This window comes from Leiobunum rupestre, chromosome 1 (genome assembly GCF_980474605.1).
Source record: "Leiobunum rupestre chromosome 1, qqLeiRupe1.1.hap1, whole genome shotgun sequence".
NCBI lineage: Eukaryota > Metazoa > Arthropoda > Arachnida > Opiliones > Sclerosomatidae > Leiobunum > Leiobunum rupestre.
The window spans coordinates 37,395,232-37,418,191 of NC_143384.1; the positions used below are offsets into that span (position 1 = coordinate 37,395,232).

Here is a 22,960-nt window from a genome sequence, read left to right on the forward strand (position 1 = left end):
AATGAAAATGAGCCTTCAAAGACAAATTCATTTAATATATTAGGGATGTGGGTTAAATAACAAAAGTTAGTATATTTAGGATGTGAAAAATGCTTTTTTTAAAAGTTGTATTTATTGTTCAATTTTTACAAAAACATAAATGTTTGTTGAAAGAAAGTGTGGTTTTGCAGTCTATATGCTAGTTGTAATATATAAATTTTTAAGAAAAAAAACTTCGTTAGATTTGCATATATATATATAATTTTTAATATACCTAGAGGTACTAGGGGTCTGACATGTTTCAAACCGCTTTGCAGATCATCATCTGATGATATACGAGGGCATACTTATGAGTTATGTTACTTATGATACTAGGAAACATATATTATAAGTTACGGCCAAACATTTATGTAATATATGAATTTTAAAGAAAAAACTTCGTTAGATTTGCATATATATATATTTTTTAATATACCTAGAGGTACTAGTGGTCTGACATGTCAGGCACCTATCTCTAGGTATATTAAAAAATATATATATGCAGTATTAAGAGCTTTGAGATTCTCATTTCTTCATAGGGGTTTTCTTTAACATGTCTCACTGGAAACAAATATTAAAATTTATTTAAATTGTTTAAAATTAACTCAGAACCAATGGTATAAATAGATCTGTAAAATTTACATACCAGTAATATTTATTTGTTAAATGACAAAATTTTTATGATACTGGAATTACATATTTTGTGTCAATATAAATGATTAATTCTCAATAAAAATATTTTATGACAAAAAAAATTTCTGCTCATATACAACTAGAAAATAAAAATTATAATATTCAGGATACATCACAGCATTTGTGTTTGGTCATCATCAGAGTCTGTAAAAGACATGGAACGTTCCTTATACACATTTTTAATGTAATTTGGATTTTGACACACAAATTTGGAAGCTTTGGTGATGGCGTAATTAAGGGCTTTGAGATTATCATTTCCTTCCCATTTTTTGGCAAAACGTAAAAGATTTTTAGTCGAGGGAATCATGTCTTTTCCATGGGTTATAAAATGGCACAGTTGAGCAAGGTGTTGCGATATCACATAGCGTTTACTTAGAGCAATTGTCTGAAAACGTTGTTGGCTAGGTGTAAAACTGAAGTGTACTACTAAGTACTTTGAGTAATCAACCAATGAATCGCCATTATCAATGATTCTCATTAGATTAAGTGTGAAATTTGTGTCCAGAAAATCTTCATCCATGTGGTAGATACACTAAAGGTACATCCAGGTTAAGTTTTTCCAATTGAAAGAAAAGATTTGCCAGTTTCACAAATTTTAAATATTTTGTCAAAATTATTCAGTGCTTAAAGCAAAAATTATGAACAAACCTTTTTCTCAATCCAGGCTTGTTCCCTATAAACTGCTCCATTTGTCTCAACAATAATGAAAAAATCCCCTTCACTGTACCAACCTAAGGGATTCATTCTGACATTGGCCTCATCTTCAACATCAATTCGAACAATCAAATTGCAACAGCTCCGTAGGAAACGCACTAATGCAAGAATTGCTTCTAATATTTCAGGTACCTCTTGAGTATAAAGTATAGTTACTTCTTTCTTTTTAAAATACAGTACTTTGTCGGTGGAATTAGAGGCTATGAAAAGATTACTATTATCATTATATCAGTATTGGGTAATTATTTCTGAAATCGACAGGGTTTGTTGCTCGATAGTGGCGGATTTCAACCAAACTTTTTTGAGGGTTTATAAAGCACTCGTATGGAAATGTATGAAGCACGCGGGCCCTAATTGAAAAATTTCAAAAGTTATGAATTTTTCAAATTTGACTTTTTTTTAATAGATTTTGCGCACTGTCTTCATATTATATTGAATATCTCAATTGGTATTGTTTTTTTAAATACGAAATTTGGTATCCCAGGCTAAAAGGACCATCTAAAGTCGATATTGAGGTCATTTTTTTATAGATGTTATAGTTTTTGCAATATGAGCTCATTAGGGGGGTAGTACTTGATGTTTGATTCAGAAAAAGGGTCAACTGGAAATTCATTAAATATTTTAGCTAAAAGCCCACTTAGAGAGAAAATATACGTTAAAATAAAATTGATGGTATCTCTATTATTAAGGTCAAAATAATTTTTTTAAATTTTAAGGTTTATTCATTTTCACACAAAATATTGCTAACAAATTAAACACAAGGTAGGACTTATCATTTATTTACACAAAAAGGGTGTGCTCCAAAATTGATGAAATTTTATAGTAAACATCTCGGCGCACGTATATTGCTTACCGAAAATTTTTGTGGAGGTGAAATAAAAATTACTGAAAAATTATTAAAGTTTTTTTTTCTTCGAACATTCTTCATCAAAATAATAGTGTCTTCCCCTAGGGCACGTTGGACGTTTAACCTCGCACAGAATTTGACTCTTTGGAATATAGTGTTCGTCTTTTCTATTTGGCCAAAAATAGGAACTCCGAAACCCATGGGGTGAAAACATTTCACCAGAGACTCTTCGTATTCAAAAGGGAATTTAATATACTATACAAATATAATTATTTATACTCATTATTTCGTGCCAGTTGGATTAAATTAGTTTAAAGTAAATGTTCCCACGAGTTAGGTATATCTTGACCTTAATAATCGAGATACCATCAATTTTAGTTTAACATATATTTTCTCTCTATAAGTAGGCTTTTAGCTAAAATATTTAATGAATTTCCAGTTGACCCTTTTTCTGAATCAAACATCAAGTACTACCCCCCTAATGAGCTCATATTACAAAAACTGTAACATCTATAAAAAAATTGACCTCAATACCGACTTAAGATGGTCCTTTAAGCCTGGGATACCAAATTTCGTATTTAAAAAACCAATACCAATTGAGATATTCAATATAATATGAAGACAGTGCGCAAAATCTATTCAAAAAAAGTCAAATTTTAAAAATTCATAACTTTTGAAATTTTTCAATTAGGGCCCACGTGCTTCATACATTTCCATACGAGTGCTATATAAACCCACAAAAAAGTTTGGTTGAAATCCGCCACTATCGAGCAACAAACCCTGTCGATTTCAGAAATAATTACTCTATTACGAGAACCAACATAGTTAAGAAGCAAATACCTCCATTATAATTGGGATATTCCATAATGTCAGTTTCAATTGTGGAAACACTAGCTCTTTCAACTAAAATTTTAGGATTTAAAATTAAGTTTAATCCCAAAGAGAAAAATAAAATGAACATACGTCGTTTCACTTTCACTACAAAGTGGTAATACCATAAAGAAGCGCCAACAAGGCCAATTGCTATTACCACAACCCCAATTCCACAAACCACAGTGATCCAGTAGCGAGATTCGTTCTTCCTTGGCTTAGATTCACCAACAGGCGTTTCTACAGAATTACCTATTGTTTAAAAGTATTGTTAAATGCAAGACAATACAATACTTCCATAAAGGTAATTATGTCATACTTATGTTGACAATTTTAGTTCTAAGGCCAGTGATACACCATGATTTAAAAGAAATATCTTCTAAACATGTCGAATGTTTTCCCAAAATCTACAAGAAATTTTTAAGTTTTTGTTCAAAATTAAATATTGTTAAGAAAAGTTAATTGAAACTTACAATCATACAGTTATAACCAGATGAAATTTCTGGAAATCCTACCAATAAAGTCTCTCTTCCCTCCCTAAAACCCTGCAAGACGTAACCAGAACCACAAATATTAACAGAAATCCTAACTCAGAAATATTATGCCTACTATTGCTTACTACTTCCTTTGTGGTTATACGGAGAAGTGGCTTTTTAGGCTCACAATGATTTACCCACTTCTCTGAATGCCATAACTGTATTTCATATTTTTCGAAGCACTGTTTAAAAGAATCAATCGTTTCCAATTGTATATCAAGACCAGATCTGTAAAATAATTGTTTGTTTCAGTAAAAAATATACTCCACGATTTTGGAAGTACAAACGCTTTCAAAATGCATCCAAAGATAGTAAATTGCAAATTCTTAATAAAATCAAAGGGGTTTTAACAAGAAAAAAATGGAGTAGTAGGGATTGGCGGATAACCGATTACCAAGGCTTATTGGTTAGGTTAATCAAACCAAATTTTCGAATACCGCTTTTTGAAAAAATAAATCAGTACGAAATTTGTTTTGGGGGCTTATGAAGTATTTGATAATTTCAGTTATCAATTTATTACATTTAAAGTATTTTTTTATACAGTTAACCAATTCTTGGTCTTACCAATTATTTTAATCTCCTAGAAAAGAAAATAAATATAGAGTATCAGAGTGATTTTAACAATTGAAGTTGGTTTTACAACGGACATTAGGGGGGGGGGGGGGCAGGTGCAGAGGATGCATGAGCCTATTTTTCAAAGAGAAAAGTTTGTTTGACTTTCTCTTCTCAATTCTCTCTTGCCAGTTCCATGCACAGGGGCGTGTCAACCGCGGGGGGCAGCAGGGATTTCCCCCCGCTTCTATTTCATAGTTTAGTCAATGAACATATACCCTTGTTTGGTTTCCTGTCTATTGGCATTTTTTTTGGACGCAACCAATTTAACACTGTATGTGCTTGTATTATTGTTTTAGTCTAGTTTAACATACTTCTCTTGTGCCAGTTTCGCCAAGACAAGGAACAGAAACCATCACTTATGTTTTGTTTGTTGTGTCCAGGGAAAGTTAGAAATTAATACTTGTTAAATTTTAAGTTATAATAAACAAATTCTAGAAAATAACTAAGGCTTTAACAATTAAGTTTAGTATATTCTAATAAAAACGACTAATCGATTAGGATACAGAAATTTCTCAAAATTGAAACTGATAACTGTTTTCAAAGTTTTTACAAACCGATAACCGAACTGAACTATAATTGGAAATTTAACTGTTATTCAATATCCAAACCAGTACCAAAAAACATTATCCGCACATCCCTACTAATTAGGCCGGTCCATGATGAGGGGTTAATCACGTAATAAAAATCTGTACACTATTATAGCTTATAATAATATGGTAATGCTATATCTGTAATTAGTTGCATATAGTCAAAGCTATAGACTAGTATACTATTACTAGTCAGGCACCAATGTACCTGACTAGTAATCGGTATACCTGTGCTGTACAGAACCTTTTTTTTCAGTAGAAAGCATTCTGAAGCTGCTATTTTTTTATTATTTCGTACATTCAATTATTAAATTTGATTACAATACCTAGCTCGATTTCTCTTATCATATATTTCTTTTAGAAAATTAATTGAGACACAGAATTGCAGAAGTCTTTGATAACTTGTCATGTGAATTGGTTTAATAACTCAGTTTTACCAAAAGGAACATCCTTTGCGCCTTTTGGAATATCTACTGAGAGCTAGTCCCACCATCGACTACCGAGCGAACTAAATAGCTATGTACTGTAAGCGTTCTCTCTGGTCTGTGAGGAGCAATGTGTAAATTAGCCACAGCTAATCTTTCATATCCTCAATAAATATGCTTTTATTATTATTATTAATTTATCTTAGCACGATTTTCCCTTCTATTCACCCGCACATAGAGATAAGTTCTAAAATGCCACACTATTTATTTTTTACCCGCTATCCTACTTAGCGACAAGTAGTGATCGTACGGGGACCCTGGCCCCGACCCGACAAGTCGGGGATCCCCGGGTTTTCAAACCCAACACGACGGGTTGTTAAATTTTTTGGTCAGGGTTTTTTTAGTCGGGTTTTCCAAATAAAAAAACAATTGAATAAACGCCCGAGCGCTTAGCTACAACCAAAACAGAGAAGGACAGGGCAAACCAGCAGCCTATTCTCTCAGCGACTTCACTCGTTCGAAGGTACAAAGGTCGCGTCACACTCGCTAGGCTCGCTTCTCATTCGCCATGGTTTTGATTTAGTTTTTGGTTTTAACATAAGTCTACAATATTGTTCAATAAGTTTGTCACTTTGGGAAATATTGTACTGAGAGCTAGTAACGAAGTGACATCATCACAAGAAGAAAATCTACGCTTAGCGAGGCGGTGTCAAAGGTTACGTGTGACGCGTTCGCAAGCAGACGCAAAACGGCGACGAAGCCCGTAACGCAGTCTTGTGAATAGCTCTCAATAAAACTTTTGCATGTGAAGAATAGGAAGTATCACACTTATGAAACAATATTATACAATTATGGTTTTACTTTTACTCTTGTCACTTAAAAAAAATTCCCAAAAAAACCCGACCCGACCCGACCCGGTTTTTCTGGGTTTTTTTTCTCTCCCCGACCCCAACTCAAATGTCACCCCTGTACAATCACTAGCGACAAGCTCTCAGTTTAAAATATTACTCTTTTGGGTCTTACGCTGCTTTTAGTTTTACTGGGTTGGGTTGTGTTTATTTACTATTATTATGATCCGAAATCTGAATTCCCCAGTCAATTAATTTAATAAATGAGCAATGAACATTAAGTAATTTCTAAACAAAAAAGCAAATAAACTGCCACAAAGCCATATGGAGTTTAATATGTTAATCTTACAATGATAATATTCACTGTACATGTATCCGCAGGTTGAGGGTTAGAGCACCATGCATTAGAAATATAAGATAAATGTATATTAATCACCATCAGCCATATTTTAAGAAAAATATACCACTTACTTAATGTCACTGCCCTCGTATATGTAATACCATATAGTCCAGTTTGAACAAAAGTGATACATGTAGAGATTGGATGCATTTACCCCTTGAAAAATAGATCTTCAGTTGATATTATCATACATAATTAAGATATTTTATAATCATTTAAACAACTCTGCCATACTTCCAAAATTATAATGAAGGAAACACTTAAGTGAATGCTTTGTTTATGATAAAATACTTAAATTATATAATAGGGAAGTGTAAGGCAATTGAAAACTTCAAGAGCGTATTTAAACAAGGAAAGATTGAAGTTTTTTTTCAATAACTATGGCTTAAATATCAACTCTATACGACTACTATACTCACAAATTTTATGTGGGGCCCGAACTACAAAGAAGGTTGCTGCAGTATAGTTCTCACACTTACAGAACATTGGTTTTCAATACGGTCTACGCATAAATTAACAATTAAAATAAAGGTATAAAGTAAAATCAGATATCTAGGCTTTAAGTTAAGATTCTCAGCGCTAGGTAACCTATCATACCAATAGGCACTCCTGCCTGGCTAGGTAATTTTAAAATAACATAATAATTTAGTTTATAAGAGGAAATTAAATACATAAATTTTTGAATATGCACTAATATTTTATCTTGGCTTCTAAGTGATGCTTGCCAGCCATTGAATTGAAGAACATGTTAGTTTTGTATTCATTCTGTTTCTCGAGTTGCATTGGAGTCTTAGACATATAAAGTGTAAAATAGAAAATTTACTGGTGCAAAAAATTTAAAATTTTGACAATTTCCATCACAGCTGCAGAGTGGTTTTTTTTAGTTATCTAAATTTACTTACCTGGACCATCAGTTAAATTGAACATTTGATAATCAACTAAGTCATTGTAACTTTCATTTTTTTTAAACGGAGTTATCTAAAAATTCCCTGTATTTTTAATAACTCATAAAATACGTGTAGTTAAAAGATAAACTCACTTTAAAACATAGAATTGAGGTGTGCAACGGTTTATCAAAATGGAAAAATTGTGTGATATTCTTCTGAATAAAAGATATTCATTTTAAAACACATTAGATTTCACGAAACCCATAGAAAGATAAAAGTAACAAGTACTCACCAATGGGGAGTATGGATATGGCCCATAATTTTGAGTGTCTAGGAGTAATTTTTCGTCATAATGGCAAGAATCTTGTAATGATGGAGAATTGGAAGCAAATAGTTGAATTTTGTAAGTTACATTTTCCCTGAGAACCTCGTGATTTGATGGAAATTTAAGCTCTATTTCAGGTTTGTAAGTGCCATTTGTTTCTTGCAAATGTATTATGCAAATTACACTAGTGAGTAATGGAAGAATATGAAATGGGCAATTGAGAGCCATGACGTGTTCCAGAATCAACTATGATTCTGCTCCATGCATAAACATCACATTTCTTTGGTTTAACTTTTGACCATAAAAGATTCTGAAAATCAAATTTTCTAATGACATTTACAGAACAAAATTCACTCGAATATATTTAGAGAAATTCTATTACTTAAAATTGCAAGTTTTAAAAAAATACCACAAAAATTTCAGTTTTAAATTCCCTCACTTTTCCCCAACCTTTTTTCAGTCCAAAATTTTTCATTTTGGTACTTCATATTTTACTTTTATCAGATTTTAATCTTTTCAGTTATAGTTTAAATTTCCTGAATTTTCTCAAATTCTTAAAATTATCTGACCTGTGGCAACCCTGCCAGAAACAAATACAAATGCTCTTAGAAGGAAGAATCCATTTCCTTCGCAGGTTTGAAAATAATGTATGGTGAAATATCCCATATGAAGATTTTCTAAGACTATCACATCTTTGGAAAATTTGGTTTATAAATAAGTATACATTTCTATGCTCTCTAATATTTTATTTTACTATGGTCACTCCCACTGAAAACCACATCGCGATCCTGCGAAGGTTTATAATTAAATTATTTTTTAAGCGATATTATCTACAGTAACTGGGTCTCATATCCTGGTGTAAGAATTCTTTATTTAGAAACTACACCTCCTTATTTTTCCAGTAAAAATCACTGTTGATCTAGATCCACATTTTCCAATGAAATCCATTATCAGGGTAAAAAATGTCAAGAGATTATGTGTTGATATTTTTCGATTACACTTAGGGGCGGCCTTCGCTAGGAAAAATTACAGAAGTACTAAAGTTCATTTATAAAAAAATTAACATTTTTATTATTTAAATCTCACTCATACATATATAACTCATTATTTAATATATTATACAAATTGAAATCCACAAAAACTCATTTCTTCAGTTTAACAAGATTAGGAGCGGAAAGTTTCACTTTACCAGGAAGATTTCGAGAAATGTCCTGATCTTTCACACTCTTTAACAAGTCCTTTTCACGAGAAGTTGCGGTTTTGTCTCTCAAAAAGGTGCTCAGAGCTGTTTTGGCTGCTTTACCCCTTTTACCCATACCAGGAGTCACTTTAACTTTGAATTTGAAATTTTGTAACGCAGTGTAAGGAGCGCAGACTGGGACAGCGAATAATAACCCATCTTCAACTATGGGACATCCTGTTAATGAATCAATAATTTTTATTTCATCTGTAACTTGTGCTCCTTCTTGCTCATCATCAGACTGTTGGTCAGGCTGCTCTTCTGCGGCTCCTTCTGTGTCTTCTTTTTCCGGTTTTATGTCCTTTTCTTTAGACTCAATTTTGGGTTCATCCCCTATAATGGCTTCTTCATCATGAAGGATCACAGATGATAACTGAACTTTCTCCTTGGGTTTATTTTGATTTGCGTTCTGAACCAAATTTTCTTTAGCTTTTTTCCCTTTCTTTCCTTTGGTTACAGCTTCTTTCGGCAGCCCAGCAGATCCGAGAATCTCCATTCTTAATTGACGTTCCTCATTGTCCTGATGCTTATATTTTTCTTTTATTTTTTTTAACTTTGATTTTTGCCCTCTTTTGGTTTGAGGCTGCTTTGTTATCTCTTCTTCTTCCTTAGGGGTTAGTTTCAGTTCATTCTGCTTTTTTTTCTGTTTGGATGTTGTTGGTTTTGTATCTTTGGTATCAGTCGTTTCAGACGCAGTCATTGCAGCTTCACTTTCACTAGGCCACCTGACATTTTGAGTCACAGGTACTACTGTATCAGGAAAGAGGCTAGGCTCGTCATCACTGCTTTCATTTCCAGCATTTGCTGTTTCTTCCTCCACCACAGCTACTTTTTCCATTTCAACCTTTTCTTCTTCATCATCATCTTCAAGAGGTAACTCTTCGTCATTTTGCTCAGCATCATCATTTTCAGTTAAGGGAATTTCTTCCAAATGAACCACGGTTCTTTCTCCAGCATGGCGTTCGATGCTTTCATCATCAAGTTTGAATATGAAGCCAAAACCCATAATTAAATGTGACGGAGGCAGATAATTCTTTTTGCCTCTGATCATGAAACTTCCGGGTGTCAAGTACTCCCCAGATGGTGCTGTTTTTGAAACTTGGTGATGGTAAACCCACCAAGCACTCGTTACTACCTTCGCTTCCCAAGCAGCACTACAGCAAACAGCCATGGTACCCGCTTCATTTTGAGTTTTAGGGGGTATAGGTTGACCCGTTGGGTTTTTAACAACCACACTACTGGCTCCATGTATATCTGCGTGGACATAAATATCGCCTGGTTTCATATACCTCTTCACAATCAATTCATTCTGAGGAATGTCTCTTCCAGCGATGATTAGGTAATTTTCAGAACTGATAAACCATAAGAACTTTTCAAACCAGAAGGTTTTACGGGCCTTCATGATTGTAGATTTAACAGCAACTTCTTTCAACGTTTGTTTCGTTTTCTTCTCAGCATTCTTATAAGCTTTGTGTGAAGATTCTAAAGTCTTCTGTTCTTTTTTGGCAGCTTGGCGTTTTTTGTCATAATACTTTCTAGCATTCGCATAAGCAGAGAGATCCAAATCTATGTCAACTTGTTGCATAGGAACTTTATTAGGATCATCCTCATCTATGTTAATATCAAATGGATCTTTCAAATTAATTGTGAAATGATTGGAGTCAAGTTTCAAGGCTTTGATGCTCTGTGCCACCGGATCCCCCATAGCTTGGGCCTCTTTAATTATATTCCAAATCTCCGACCATGGTATTTGATTGGCAATTGCACTACGAATTACCAATATTGCATTGTCAATCAATGGCAAGTTCATCTCAATAAGTTGGGCTTTTTGAACATCGCTAAGTTGGCTTTTCTTTAAGGCCTCAACTCTTTTCTCGTGATCTTTTTTTACATTTTCTAGTTTCTTCAACGCTTCTCGTTCCTTTGCCATTGTTTTAATATCAATCTTCTGCCCTTCAATGCTGGAGAAAAAGATATCAATCGCTTTATTGAATGTTTCACATTCAATAAAAGGGCAGGCTAGGTGCTGTTTGAAAAGTAAGGGATGAAACTCATCATATGTTAGTGTTTCTCGTTCCTCATTTTGACCAGGTAACGTAGTGGAAAGTTTATTTAGTTTTTGTATGACATAGCCCCTGCATGGATTTTGAGCTGCTTCTGCTACTATTTCTTCAGCCACACTAAGAGCTTGAAATATATTTGGAATACCATTTTCTGATAGTTCTTTGCCAATTTTACTGCTTACAGCAATACCAACAGACAACAACGCGTGTTCTAATACAGCTGGACCATAACTCAACTTAGGATTGAGGAGTTTCTTGATATTTTCATTAGGTTTGGCATTTTTTACGAGTTCTGTAAGTTGTTCCAATGATAGTTTACTTTCCTTTTGTTTGGCTGCTTGGACTGGATAAGTTTCTCGAACTACAAACTTGACATCTTCACTACCAGTTGCCCTGGGTCGTAAAATATTTTGAATGACATATTCATGGTCTGTCAAAACTATGTTTCCTCTGTCATATAGTTCCAATATTACATGATATGCCGCTTCATTGATCCCAAATTGCAAATCAACAATACGATCAACTCCAAGTTGACTTATATTTTCTAGCCTCTTGTTCTTAAGATGTTTGCGTAGTTTCATAGTAAACCCAGATGGTGCTGGGTTCTTTGGCCATTCAAATTCAGTTGTGTGCAAACGAATACCTGATTCTAATAAAAGTATGGCTTTTTCTTCCTGTCTCGCAAATCTCATGATGTAGCTTTTGTGGTCAATGTCATATACTTGATTTAACCGCATACCGACTAGTTTTAGTCGCAGCTCTGACACCGCGACTATAAGGTCTAATGTACTGAATCTAGTCTTCATGATAACGATAATAAACGATCACGATAAGAGCAAAGGCTTATTATCCGTAATAACCCCGTTAAGAAACTGACTTTCCAGATATCAGACTGTCTGTTACCTTTTTTAGAACTTCAATAATTAAATTTGAATATTATTTAAAATACGGTCAAAAGCCATACGACAATTCACAATCTATCAGTGTGTATGCCATAAAAAAAAGTTCCGAAAGACACGCATACATTATTCGAAAAAATCTAACTCACCAACACGGGTCATCCACAGGTTTTCGAGATAGGAGAAACTAGAGAAAGTTCCCATTCCATGACTTCCTACTGCGTCATCATTCAAGGTCAAAAACCATATGAATTACTTGTCATGTGGTCTTAAAACACCAATCAAGTTAAGGCAATTGTAGGAATATTCTCAGAAATCTCCAAAATGTAGTAGCAAACAGGGTTGGACATAAGGATAGTCACTGACTAGTGAGGGGGAAAATGACGGTATAAAAACCATAGAAATCGCTACATTCGCCAGTTCGTTTTGAACCTTCAGCCAATGAGAGGCCGTAGAGTGGGTCCGCTACTCTCGCGGGCAGCCTTGGAAATAACGGTGGTCAGGTGGTCAAAGACCAATTAATTAATTGCTCAGACTAGTTTATTTATTCAAAATTTGGGGGGGTCACTGGTCACCGTGTCCAATTTATTAATTCGAAATAATAACAAAAAAACAGAAGGTGACCAGTGTAATAATTCCAAATAATAGGAGATGACCTATTATTTCAAGGTTTATATCAAATTTGATTTCCCTATTCACTGGATTTCTATGTACAGCGACTCCGCTTACTACCGCCGCGGCCGCACGTCGATGTTTTATGTAGAGTCGAACTGTCTAACCCCCCCTCTGGCCTCAAACCCTCAATCCTCTAGTCTCGCTTTCCCCAAGTACGGTTGGCTACGCGGTAACGGACCGGGGACTCTGGAGTTACGAGGCCTAGAGAAAGAGAGATAATACGGTAAATTACGAGGGTCTTCTAGGCTATGGTAGTAGTCTTAGTTGAGATAGTACTATATTGTACTATTCTTGTGGTACTCGTAAAATGAAGTTAACTATTTTGAATACGTGTTAAGTTAATGTTACCAACATAATCTAACTTCTAAACATGTAGTATAGGTTTTTTTAGGCTTATAAATGACATTAGAACATTTTATATAAGACCAGTTTAATAATTCATAAGCTAGGGGGTCACTGGTCATAAGGACCAGTTTAATAATTCATATGCTAGGGGGTCACTGGTCATAAGGACCAGTTTAAAAAAACCTTATTTCCAAGGCTGCTCGCGGGAGTCAATTGCAGACGATGCAATCGACAGCCAACCTCGGGAAATTCCCGTAGGATTTCGCTGGGTTGTTTTCGATTTTGAGATCGTAACAGCTTGCGGGTAATAACTTAAATATAATCGTAAAAGTATTAAATTTAATATTTGTATTTAAATATATTTGTAATAAGGAATCTGTAAACCTATTTGGAAGAAATTAGCTCCGTTTCATTTGCAGGTGCGCTTCATAAACATTAAGCCTAAACATCTAAATTTCGGATTTCCCGCTGTTTATTAGCCGAGGCCTAATGTTTATTACCTGAAAATGACATATTTTCGCCACCGGAATATCGACGCTTTTTACACGACGGAATAAAACACTGCGAAGGCATTTTTGTAAATAAAATATTAAAAAAGTTATGTCTGCAGAAAACTTGCCGTTCGCCGAGAGCGCCGTATTTCGCTACCTGAATTCTAAACCCGCATAAGCTGATTTGTGTGTTATTTTTTTTATTCCATTTTTCAAATTTTTCAAAACCGCATGAGAATATGAAAAAAATATTTGAGTTCCAAACCCGGGTAATCAGACTTATGCCTTTTTGCACCATGCAGCGCTGCGGCTTCTTAAATTTTATCTCTGGTCTCTGGTAGTCGCGCCGCAAGGGGGTCTCATGTACGAAAATAAATGCTATTGGGCGAACCAGGTGACGTCACTTGTAACTTTGAGAAGCCTAGCATTTTCCGAACCAGTGACGTCATGTACTACAGTAGAAGGCTGAGTAACAGACCTAGAATCAGACGACGGGTAAATCAAAGCCCCCTTTTCGAGGCAACCTTTTCTAGTCCAAATTTTACCAACCTTGGTCGCGCTGTAGGTGCAGCTGCTGACAAATTTCTGCTTGACTGTCCGCTAGCCGATTGTAATAAATTTCTGCAATGCAGGTTGCTGTTATCTTTAAGATTTTCTCGGAATTTGCGCAGGATCTAGTAAAATTACAATGCCAAAGTGGCCTTTTAAATACAAAACACAACAAGAATAAAAGATGTTTTAAGAACCGATATTTCTTCTCCCGTCAAATTATTCAACACTTTTAGTTTAACCAAAAGTGACATAATTACAAAAAGTGTGTCAAAATAATTTGGTGGGAGATGAAATATCGGTTCTTAAAACATCTTTTATTCTTGTTGTACTTTGTTTTTAAAGGGCCACTTTGGCATTGAAATTTTACTAGATCCCGCGCAAATTCCGAGAAAATCTTAAAGGGATCAGCAACCTGTATTGCAGAAATTTGTGAAAAGTTGGGTATAGTGAGAATACTAAGTAGGCGCGAAGCTACGTTGAAGGAATTATTAGCATAATTTAAGGACCTCTAAATTCAAATATGCAACGTAGGTTACGAGAGATAATAACGAATCTGGAGCAAAGGGAAAACACTAATTACGTTCGTACGGGAAACCAAAACGTAAATGTTAAAATTTATGTTTATAACTTTTCAGTGACACTCCTTACAAGGGAGTACAAATTTAGTAATTTTTTAAATATTTGTGGCCTCGTCGGTTACCGAAACCAGATAGCCGTAGGTCAGATAAAAAAGCGTACAGGGAGCCAGAGAAATCAAATTGTTTATCGGAAATGTATCTGATATGAGAAATAGTAATCAGTTTGCCCAGTACCGCAAATAGACATTGGCGGGGTTGGCCCTCGCTAAGGGCGGGCGAGGGTAAGGGGCGCCGTTTGGGGTTCAAAAGGCTTGAACCAAAAGTGACATAATTACCAAAAGTGTGACAATCCCTGTACTTTCGTATGCTAAAGGTTTATTTAATGCCACTGTGAACCAGTGGCGTAGCTACGGGGGAGCAGAGCCCGCTATGCAGGCGGGCCCACGGGCCTAGGGGGGCCTATTCAAAATTATGACCATACTTTTCTAAACGGTAAATTCCAAATGGAGTCTAGTTGTTGGCGGGCCCAAAATCTGAAGCTACGTCACTACTGAGAACATTACATTTTTTTACCTCGTTTCCGGGTCCTGGGGGCCGATTCTGTAAAAAATTGAATGGGAATTCGATCTCGATACCCTATACCATGTCGAGATCGACTTCGACAATTTGCATTGATTTACGCTTATTCGAAATCTTTACCGAATACCATTCGTCGAGATCTCGAAATTCGAAATGTAGTTTTCGATCGAAAATTGGATTTCGAATATTTAAGAATAGGCCCCCAGTGCGGCCTTACGGGTGGCACCTGCCTAGTTACGGTAATGGCTCTAGGCGCGGGGCCCGTAGCATTTGCTACTTCTGCTATATGGCTAATCCGGCACTGCAAATATTAAAACTAACTCAACTTTGTTCAACGGTCGTGTTGGGAAACTGGAAATATTTATGGAATGGATTTAAAGGAACGTTCACAAGAAATACAGGAACCAATTTTTGTGCCAATAAGAAATACAGCAACCAATTGGTGTGCCAATAAGACATACACGAACCAATTTGTGTGTCAATAAAAAATACACAAACCAATTTGGGTGTCAATAAGAAATACACTATTTGTAAGCAAGGGTAAAATACACAAATTGTGTGTAAGGGTAAAATACACAAATTGTGTGTCAATAAGAAATACACAAACCGATTGGTGTGTCAATAAGAAATACACAATCCAAATTGGGTGTCAGTAAAAAAAACCAACCAATTTATGTGTCAAGAATAAATATACGAACCAGTTTGTGTGTCAATAAGAAATACACAAACCAATTGTTGTGTCAATAAGAAATGTTACTAAGATAAATAATTAAAATAGTACGTATTAAAATATTTCATTAAAATACAATGACTACCCTCTCATCAGGTCTGGAGCTGGCGTCTAATTGAAATCTTAGACACATAATTAATACATAAATCCATTAGTTTTTTACTACGAAAATACGAATTAATCACCGTGTGTCAATAGTTTCTTCCCTAATGACACACAATGTCGTAGTAGTCAAGTGACTATTGACACAAAAAGTGTATCAATAACTAAGAGACTATTGCCACACACTTTGTGTGTCAATAGCCACAGCCTTCCATATGTCCGCGATTCGCGCGGGAAGCTGATGAATTTCACGTCATACACATCTTTTGCTCATAGGTTAACACAGAAACGTCAACGAATGAGATGGCCGCTGTAGCGCGAGAGATCAAAGTTGGCCGTGGTTTTGGTAACGTATTGAAAGATAATCTAGACTACGTACATAGATAATAATATTTTTTTTGCGACCGGCAGGTGGCGAATTTTTGGTCGTTTCCCCCGCGTCTGCTTTTTCATACTGGCGTGTAAAAAAGGCTTGCCAACCCAAGCGCCGGGGTCTTTCCTATTTATTATGTCTATGGATCTGAAGGAGTAAAAAGAGTAGCCCTAATTACTGCGGAACAATCGAATATATTATGAGGCAGAGTAATTCTCATCCCCAGGCGAATAAAACGTTTTATGGTAAAAACAGTACACTTTTATTCCTAGAAAAACCGCAAAGAAACCACCTAATAAATGTAAAGTTTTGATTTGAAAACAAACTTTTCCAAACAATTCAAAAACATTTTTCTACATTTTCTGAAACCATAGCGCCATCTAGCTGCTTTTTTTTGAGAAAATTCAAAATTGTATAGATTGTTCTATTTACAGCAGCAGCTAGCAGTCTGGCACCACTTTTCTAACAGCCTATTAATACTCGTGGATTTATTTAGCTGCCCAATTTTATTATTTGTATGCAAATTTCGTGTTTAAGTAGACACTCGTAACTCCGGTTTAATTAATAGGCTGGATGGCGCGGGAGTACTAATAATCAAGAATCCAAAAATTTACGACGATTTAAATTTGTTTAGTTTTAAAATTTGTTACTAAAACAATAATTGTTCCATAAAAATACATTTTTTAATGAAAAATAAACAAATATTCTTCAAACTCTAGCCTGAACACGTTACCCTGTAAGCCTTGGCCATGGGTGGAAAATATTGCTTGTACACAAACTGTAAAAATCGCGATAAATCGAAAACCGCCAACATGGAAGGGGTATTTTTCATTCCTTTTCCAAAACCGACGAGCAACTACGAAAAATGTAAATTATGGGTTGAAGCTCTTAATCGTAGCGATATCACAACACAATCGATAACAAGTTACCATTACATCTGTTCCAAACACTTTGTTGGAGGAAATGGGCCCACTCCAGAGCATCCGTACCCAATACCCGACTTCTCATATAAAAAGAATAGGAAAATAATTATAATTGAAAAGTCAACTGATAATGCCCAAGATGTAAGAATAATGTTTAACAATGGGTGAAGCTCATAAAACTAATAGTTCTGTTGTATTTTAGGTTGTGACTTTGACACATACGTATCATAAAACGTCCCGTGTGGAACCCCCAATTGAGTCTTCCAACGTAGAACTATCAAATCCCGAAGTGATATCTAGTACACCAAATCCAGAATTAGTTACCTTTTTAAATAGTATTCCTAATAATGAAGAATGCTACTTTATGGATACTATTAAACAAGAACCACACGAAGAACAATCCATTCAGATCCTTAGTAATAGCAACGATACGATCTTACCAGTGACAGAAACATACGCGATAAATGGTTATGAAGCTACTGAAGAGAGTGATCAAAGTTACATAAATGTGACACAATGGCCATCCATGGTACAAGCCACTGTGGTACCTGTAAGGTCGATAGTACCTCAGGTTCCGACTGTGGAATATTCTGAATCTTCTACTCAAGTATCTGAGATGACCGCAACAACCACGTACAACTCTCAACTAGAAAAAATTGTGCAAGACTTTTTATTATATCAAGCTAATAATTTTCATAGAGTAAATTGGTTCCTATCTTACATCAGTCCCGAATCGTGCAAGTTCAAAAAAACACTGCCTGACAATAAATCTATTACCTTAGAGCTTAACTTACAACTAGCCGTAAAAATATCACCCTTTACTAAACCTTTGAATTATGATCATCCCATTTACTCTGAAACAGTTTTTAACCCAACTGTTCCCATAACACGATATGAGCGACTGTTAAATATTATGTATGAAATTGATAATTGGCGTATATGTAATGGTATTACAGGAATGCTGTACGAAAAGTTTCAGAAAAAGTATCTGAAAGTGGATGAAAAATGTGATACATCAGACTCTGTTAGATCAAAATCTTGCCTCCAGATATTCAAAAGCCGTCACTCGGTCTTGTGCGAACGTTGCAGGAAGACCAAAATGGTATTGCGAAACCGACAAAAGTTCAATAAAAAGCCTGTCATAGATGGAAAATCGAGGTTCACTAATAAACGGTATATGACAAGCCAACAGATTGAACAACAGTCGCGACTTGTAAGGAAACATAACATAGCATTAAAGAGAAAAATTAGAGGACTGCGAAACGCAATGTTAAAAATGAAGAATAAAGTCAAGGAAGGTTTTTTATTTAGTTCATTGGAGAATGAAGATGAAAACCAAGAAATTAACCCATTTGAACATAGAGTAGAGTTTCAGAAGCTAATGTTACGAGAGCAATACAGTATTCTCAATTCAAACAAGGCGAGGCCTCGGAAATGGCACCCAGCCATTGTGGAATGGGCACATTTTGTCATGACTGATGCTCCTGCTTCTTATGAAATTGTGAAACAGGCTTTGTCGCTTCCATGTAGCCGTACTATTCAGAAATATTCGAAACATTTAGAATCTCTAAACAGTATGAAAGGATCTGGTAATAAATCTTTTGAGGTTGATGAAGCAGTCATGAGTGATAGCTAAATTTTACATTGTTTATATGAATAAATATATTTCATGCATTGAAAGTTATTTTATGTGGGCAATTTTTCTGTGGAATAAAGGTACTAATATAAAGTAAATTTAAATGCCTATAAATTTTACATACCACCAGAAGTTAAAGAGATTGATCATTACTGCTTTCTAATAGTTTAATTTTCTGATTCAGAAAATGTACATATATAAATATTCAAAGTTCAATATAATTTTTTTTATAACAACTTATCGCTTATGGAGTTTAGTTCGAATGAATTTAATGATTCACAGGAAAATTAACACTAAAATCTACTTAAAAATTAAATATCCCAGACTTGTATATAAGGGTGTCTGGTCCTTGGAATAAGACCCAGAGATTGAGTGTTAAAAAAATTAAAAAGAACATGATCAATGGGATTCTAGGGAAACTGCAGATTTAAAGTATGCTTAATCAGAGAGCAAACGAAATAACCAAAAATATATATCGTTCGCTCAAAGAGAAATAAGCTTAATACTTGAAAGGTCACCTGAGTTTCAAAATGCAATAAGAAAGAGCGCAGGCTCAATCTTGGGTACAGTTTGCTCTAACTTAGAATATTCACGGCCGCCTCCATACGCTCATTCCGCTTGCGCTCCCTCGGCGCATTCACATGCAGCTGCTTATATCGCGGCGAGCGAGATAATCGCGATCACAGTGGAATATCGCTCATTTTCCGTCGCTCTCGGGGCCGGGAGAAAACAATGGTACGCCAAACCGGACAAAATTCGTATTTGGTCTCTCTCTCTCTCTCTCAGACTGCATTTGATACGTCAAATTTCCTTTCTCGCCGTCTCACACTACATTTTAAAAGTAAAATTTTTCTCTCTCGTCGACTCAGACTTTTGTGCAACGTAAAATTTCCTCACTCGCCGTCTCAGACTGCATTTGTTACGTAAAATCGCGATTTCCTTGGACGATGATTTATTTAAGCGCCTATTGGGCTTCTTTAAAAGCTCACTCGCGAGAAATTTGTCATTGGGCTGTTGGGCGGTTTTTTGGGCTTCTCTTGTTTCTTCTCTGTGGAATTACTATTTTTAGTAATTTTTTTTTAAAGTCACTATTGAATTATTGGCTTCTTACAGTAAAGTCATACGCCTATCAACCCTAAGTTTGAAACGCACATAGCGCCCTTTGTACCACCACTGGACGGGCGAAAAAGAAGAAATCTGGCAATAGTATCGGCACCTGGTAGAGATAAATTGAAGCTTCTTCTTTCTCCCTTTCTCTCTCTACGCACCTCTCTCTTACTAAAGCAGCTGGCATCATGCATTGCGAGACGCGTTACGTTTCTCTTTTCCGCCACCGGGTGGATTTAGCGCTGTACTTTCGACAGTCGTTAGCTTGAACCAACACTGCCTTTCGATTCGAACTAAGGGCTGATAGGCTTATGGTAAAGTGTAATCTGGATAAAATCCGAATTTGAATTGTCCGCTTACTTTAGAGCTACGCGCGTTTTTCAAGCCCCAAGAGTGATAAATCTAGCGGAGATTATAAATGTAGTGGCACTGCCCAGCAGTAGCCACGGGTATGCATGTCTGGTATTATCTTTAGTTTACATATTTAGTTGGCGGATATTAAGGAGGGTGGCGCTATATTTCCTAAGCTCGAAGCTTATTATAGTTGCGAAGTGTGAATTTTACTCTGTAATTAAGGTTTCGTAACGTTCATAAAGTGTTTTTTAAAAAAACATCATTTTTAAAAATTGGCAAAAGTTGTATTTTTGGGCTGTTTTAGAAATATTTACCGTTTTTGGGCGAAAAATTGGGCTACTATCTAAATTTGCTTGGGCGAAATTTTGGGCTAGTTTAAAATTCGCGGTTTTTTGTTGGGCTGGAAATTGGGCTAGATATACGACAAATCGGGCGTCACACTCCATAGATTTTTTGACAGCCCATGCCAGACTTGGAATTAGCGGGAGTCTTGGGGCCAATGGCTCTTAATAAAAATCAGTGGGCTCTTAAAATAAATCATTCGAACGGGGGTTGCGGGCCACCATGGCTCTCAATTTAATTAAAAAATATTTATTAAACATTTTACAGAAATTTCTGGAACATGATTTGTACGCCGTTTTTGAAACTCTGTTTTCCTACCCTATACGAGAGCGGGATCTAACCGAGGGGCTAACCACTCTTAGAAAGTCTGTACGTCGATTACGCCGGATTACGCTTAGATTAGCACTGCCAAAGGCAGGGACTTCAAAGATTACGCGTAATCCCATTAGTACAGTCAAAGGTACGGCTCTGTACACCGATTACGCGGAGTGATCAGCCCCTCGGATCTCGCGTTACAAATGATTATGTGTGATATTATGATATACTTGCATGTTTTAAAGTTAATAAATGTTATGTAAGTAACGTAACCAATTTTTATTTTCCTATTTTCCCTACCTAATTTTAAATTTTTCCCCCAATTCCCTCCCCCTGGGCAAGTGGCTCTCAATAAAAATAAATTTAATTAAAGAATAGGCCTACAATCACGTTAATGATGTTTGTAATAACGATATAGAATTAGTTTAGTATCGATGATTCAAACGGAAATGTAAATTGTTTTGCACAAAATATATAATTATAATAATCATTTATAAATTTGTCGTCCTAGGCTTGGCAAAAATGGCTATGACAATCAAATATATATAATAAACATATTAATATAGTAATATTAATTTATTGATGTTCTTTGTAAATACAACATATAGGCCAAACCTACATTACATCATACCCATTATCACATAAGCAGTGGTGGCTTGTGCATTTTACCTTTGAAAGAAGAGAAAAAGTTAAATAACTTATACTGGAGTTCTATTCATTAGTAATTTAATTTTCTATGCAGATCATCAATACCTAAATCTATTAGCAATGTTATTATTAGTTTTAAGATTTTTATACAAGTTTGGCCCAGAAAAGGTTTAACATTGGCGGCAGCAATCAGTGCCGGATTTTGACTACTGGAGGCCCTGTGCTTAAAATACTTATGGAGCGCCCTCCCTAAGGTTCCAATTTATAGATCATCAATGGCGTTAAAGCAAGTCGCAGCTTTTAGAAGGTGTTTCAATATTATATGTTAGAAACTTATAATATTTAGGTAAAATGGCTTATTTTAAATTAGAAAAATACTAAAACCGGCATTCCTCGAAAAATATTCGCGTGTTGCTTGAAATATTTCGTCGCCCGGCTTTATGTAGATCTGAGTACTAACATAAGTTTATGGTAATAATATTTAAAAACTCAATTATATATAAAGGTACAAAATAACGTTATGAAACGTGCGTACTGTGCTACTGTGGCTACAATTTATGGAAGTCGTTGCTTAAAATTAGTCACCGATGATTTAAATTATTATTATTATTATTATTATTATTATTATTGTTTAGAAAAAAATTATAATTATTTAAAAAATAAATTGAGACTTTATAGCTTTGGTAATCAACTAAGCAGTTTCAGGGAATCAGTTATTTATTATTTGAACACTTACATTACAGCTACATTGCGCTAAATCGGAACCCCACGGAATAAACCGAATAATCTGCACAATACAGTGGCGTAGCCAGGATTTTATTTCGGGGGGGGGGGGGGCGCCATTGAAAAAAAAGTAAAAAAGTAAAAATATTTGTACGTACGACCATACTTTTCGGGGGGGGGAGTGCCCCCGGTGCCCCCCCTGGCTACGCCACTGACACAATATCATATAATGTTATAAAAATTTAGTATCTTCCACCTTCTAAATGTATGTATTTATCCGTCCTTCTTCACAACGTGAGGTAAAATTGGAACAACTACTTTTTTTTATTAAAATATTGGATACAGAGAGACCTTGACGACTAAAATGTTTAAATAGACTTATTAAAATTATGATTTTCTAATTTTTTGAAATTGTTATTTTGATAATTTAAATAATTTAATTTATTTTGATAGTGGCCGTGCGGCGTGCATAGTTTTGAACAGCACCAGCCTTAAATTGTAGGCGCGGTCAAGGTGGCGC

General features: G+C 35.3%; 3 protein-coding genes and 1 long non-coding RNA gene across 6 annotated transcripts; 1 reads left to right on the forward strand and 3 right to left on the reverse strand.

The window, feature by feature from the left end:
- Positions 1 to 98: 98 nt before the first annotated feature.
- LOC149962286 (uncharacterized) lies at positions 99 to 12,204 on the reverse strand. Of its 3 annotated transcripts, XM_090179545.1 has the most exons (12): positions 12,117 to 12,204; positions 7,733 to 8,075; positions 7,593 to 7,655; positions 7,456 to 7,531; positions 6,625 to 6,709; positions 3,762 to 3,906; positions 3,616 to 3,687; positions 3,462 to 3,549; positions 3,236 to 3,394; positions 3,113 to 3,175; positions 1,360 to 1,625; positions 99 to 1,243 (listed from the first exon to the last, which is right to left on the reverse strand). In XM_090179545.1, the coding sequence occupies exons 2-12, from the start codon at positions 7,991 to 7,993 to the stop codon at positions 824 to 826; spliced, it is 1,698 nt and encodes a 565-aa protein (XP_090035671.1). In that variant the 5' UTR covers positions 7,994 to 8,075; positions 12,117 to 12,204; the 3' UTR covers positions 99 to 823. The 3 variants fall into 3 exon arrangements, with proteins under 3 accessions (XP_090035671.1, XP_090035679.1, XP_090035682.1); XM_090179553.1 differs by lacking the exon at positions 12,117 to 12,204 and having other exon boundaries at positions 7,593 to 7,652; positions 7,733 to 8,105; XM_090179556.1 differs by lacking the exons at positions 99 to 1,243; positions 12,117 to 12,204 and having other exon boundaries at positions 1,371 to 1,541; positions 1,606 to 1,625; positions 7,733 to 8,106.
- Positions 8,819 to 12,079, reverse strand: Clbn (Nuclear export mediator factor NEMF homolog Clbn). Its single transcript, XM_090179538.1, has one exon. It carries the CDS (start codon positions 11,872 to 11,874, stop codon positions 8,908 to 8,910), a length of 2,967 nt encoding a protein of 988 aa, XP_090035664.1. The 5' UTR covers positions 11,875 to 12,079; the 3' UTR covers positions 8,819 to 8,907.
- Positions 12,205 to 16,971: 4,767 nt separating the features above from the next.
- LOC149962288 (uncharacterized) lies at positions 16,972 to 19,027 on the forward strand. Its single transcript, XM_090167938.1, has 2 exons — positions 16,972 to 17,456; positions 17,518 to 19,027. The coding sequence occupies exons 1-2, from the start codon at positions 17,142 to 17,144 to the stop codon at positions 18,949 to 18,951; spliced, it is 1,749 nt and encodes a 582-aa protein (XP_090024064.1). The 5' UTR covers positions 16,972 to 17,141; the 3' UTR covers positions 18,952 to 19,027.
- LOC149962289 (uncharacterized) lies at positions 18,605 to 19,741 on the reverse strand. Its single transcript, XR_016479838.1, has 2 exons — positions 19,470 to 19,741; positions 18,605 to 18,850 (listed from the first exon to the last, which is right to left on the reverse strand). It is a non-coding gene; the product is annotated as an uncharacterized LOC149962289 (long non-coding RNA).
- Between the last annotated feature and the right edge of the window lie 3,219 nt (positions 19,742 to 22,960).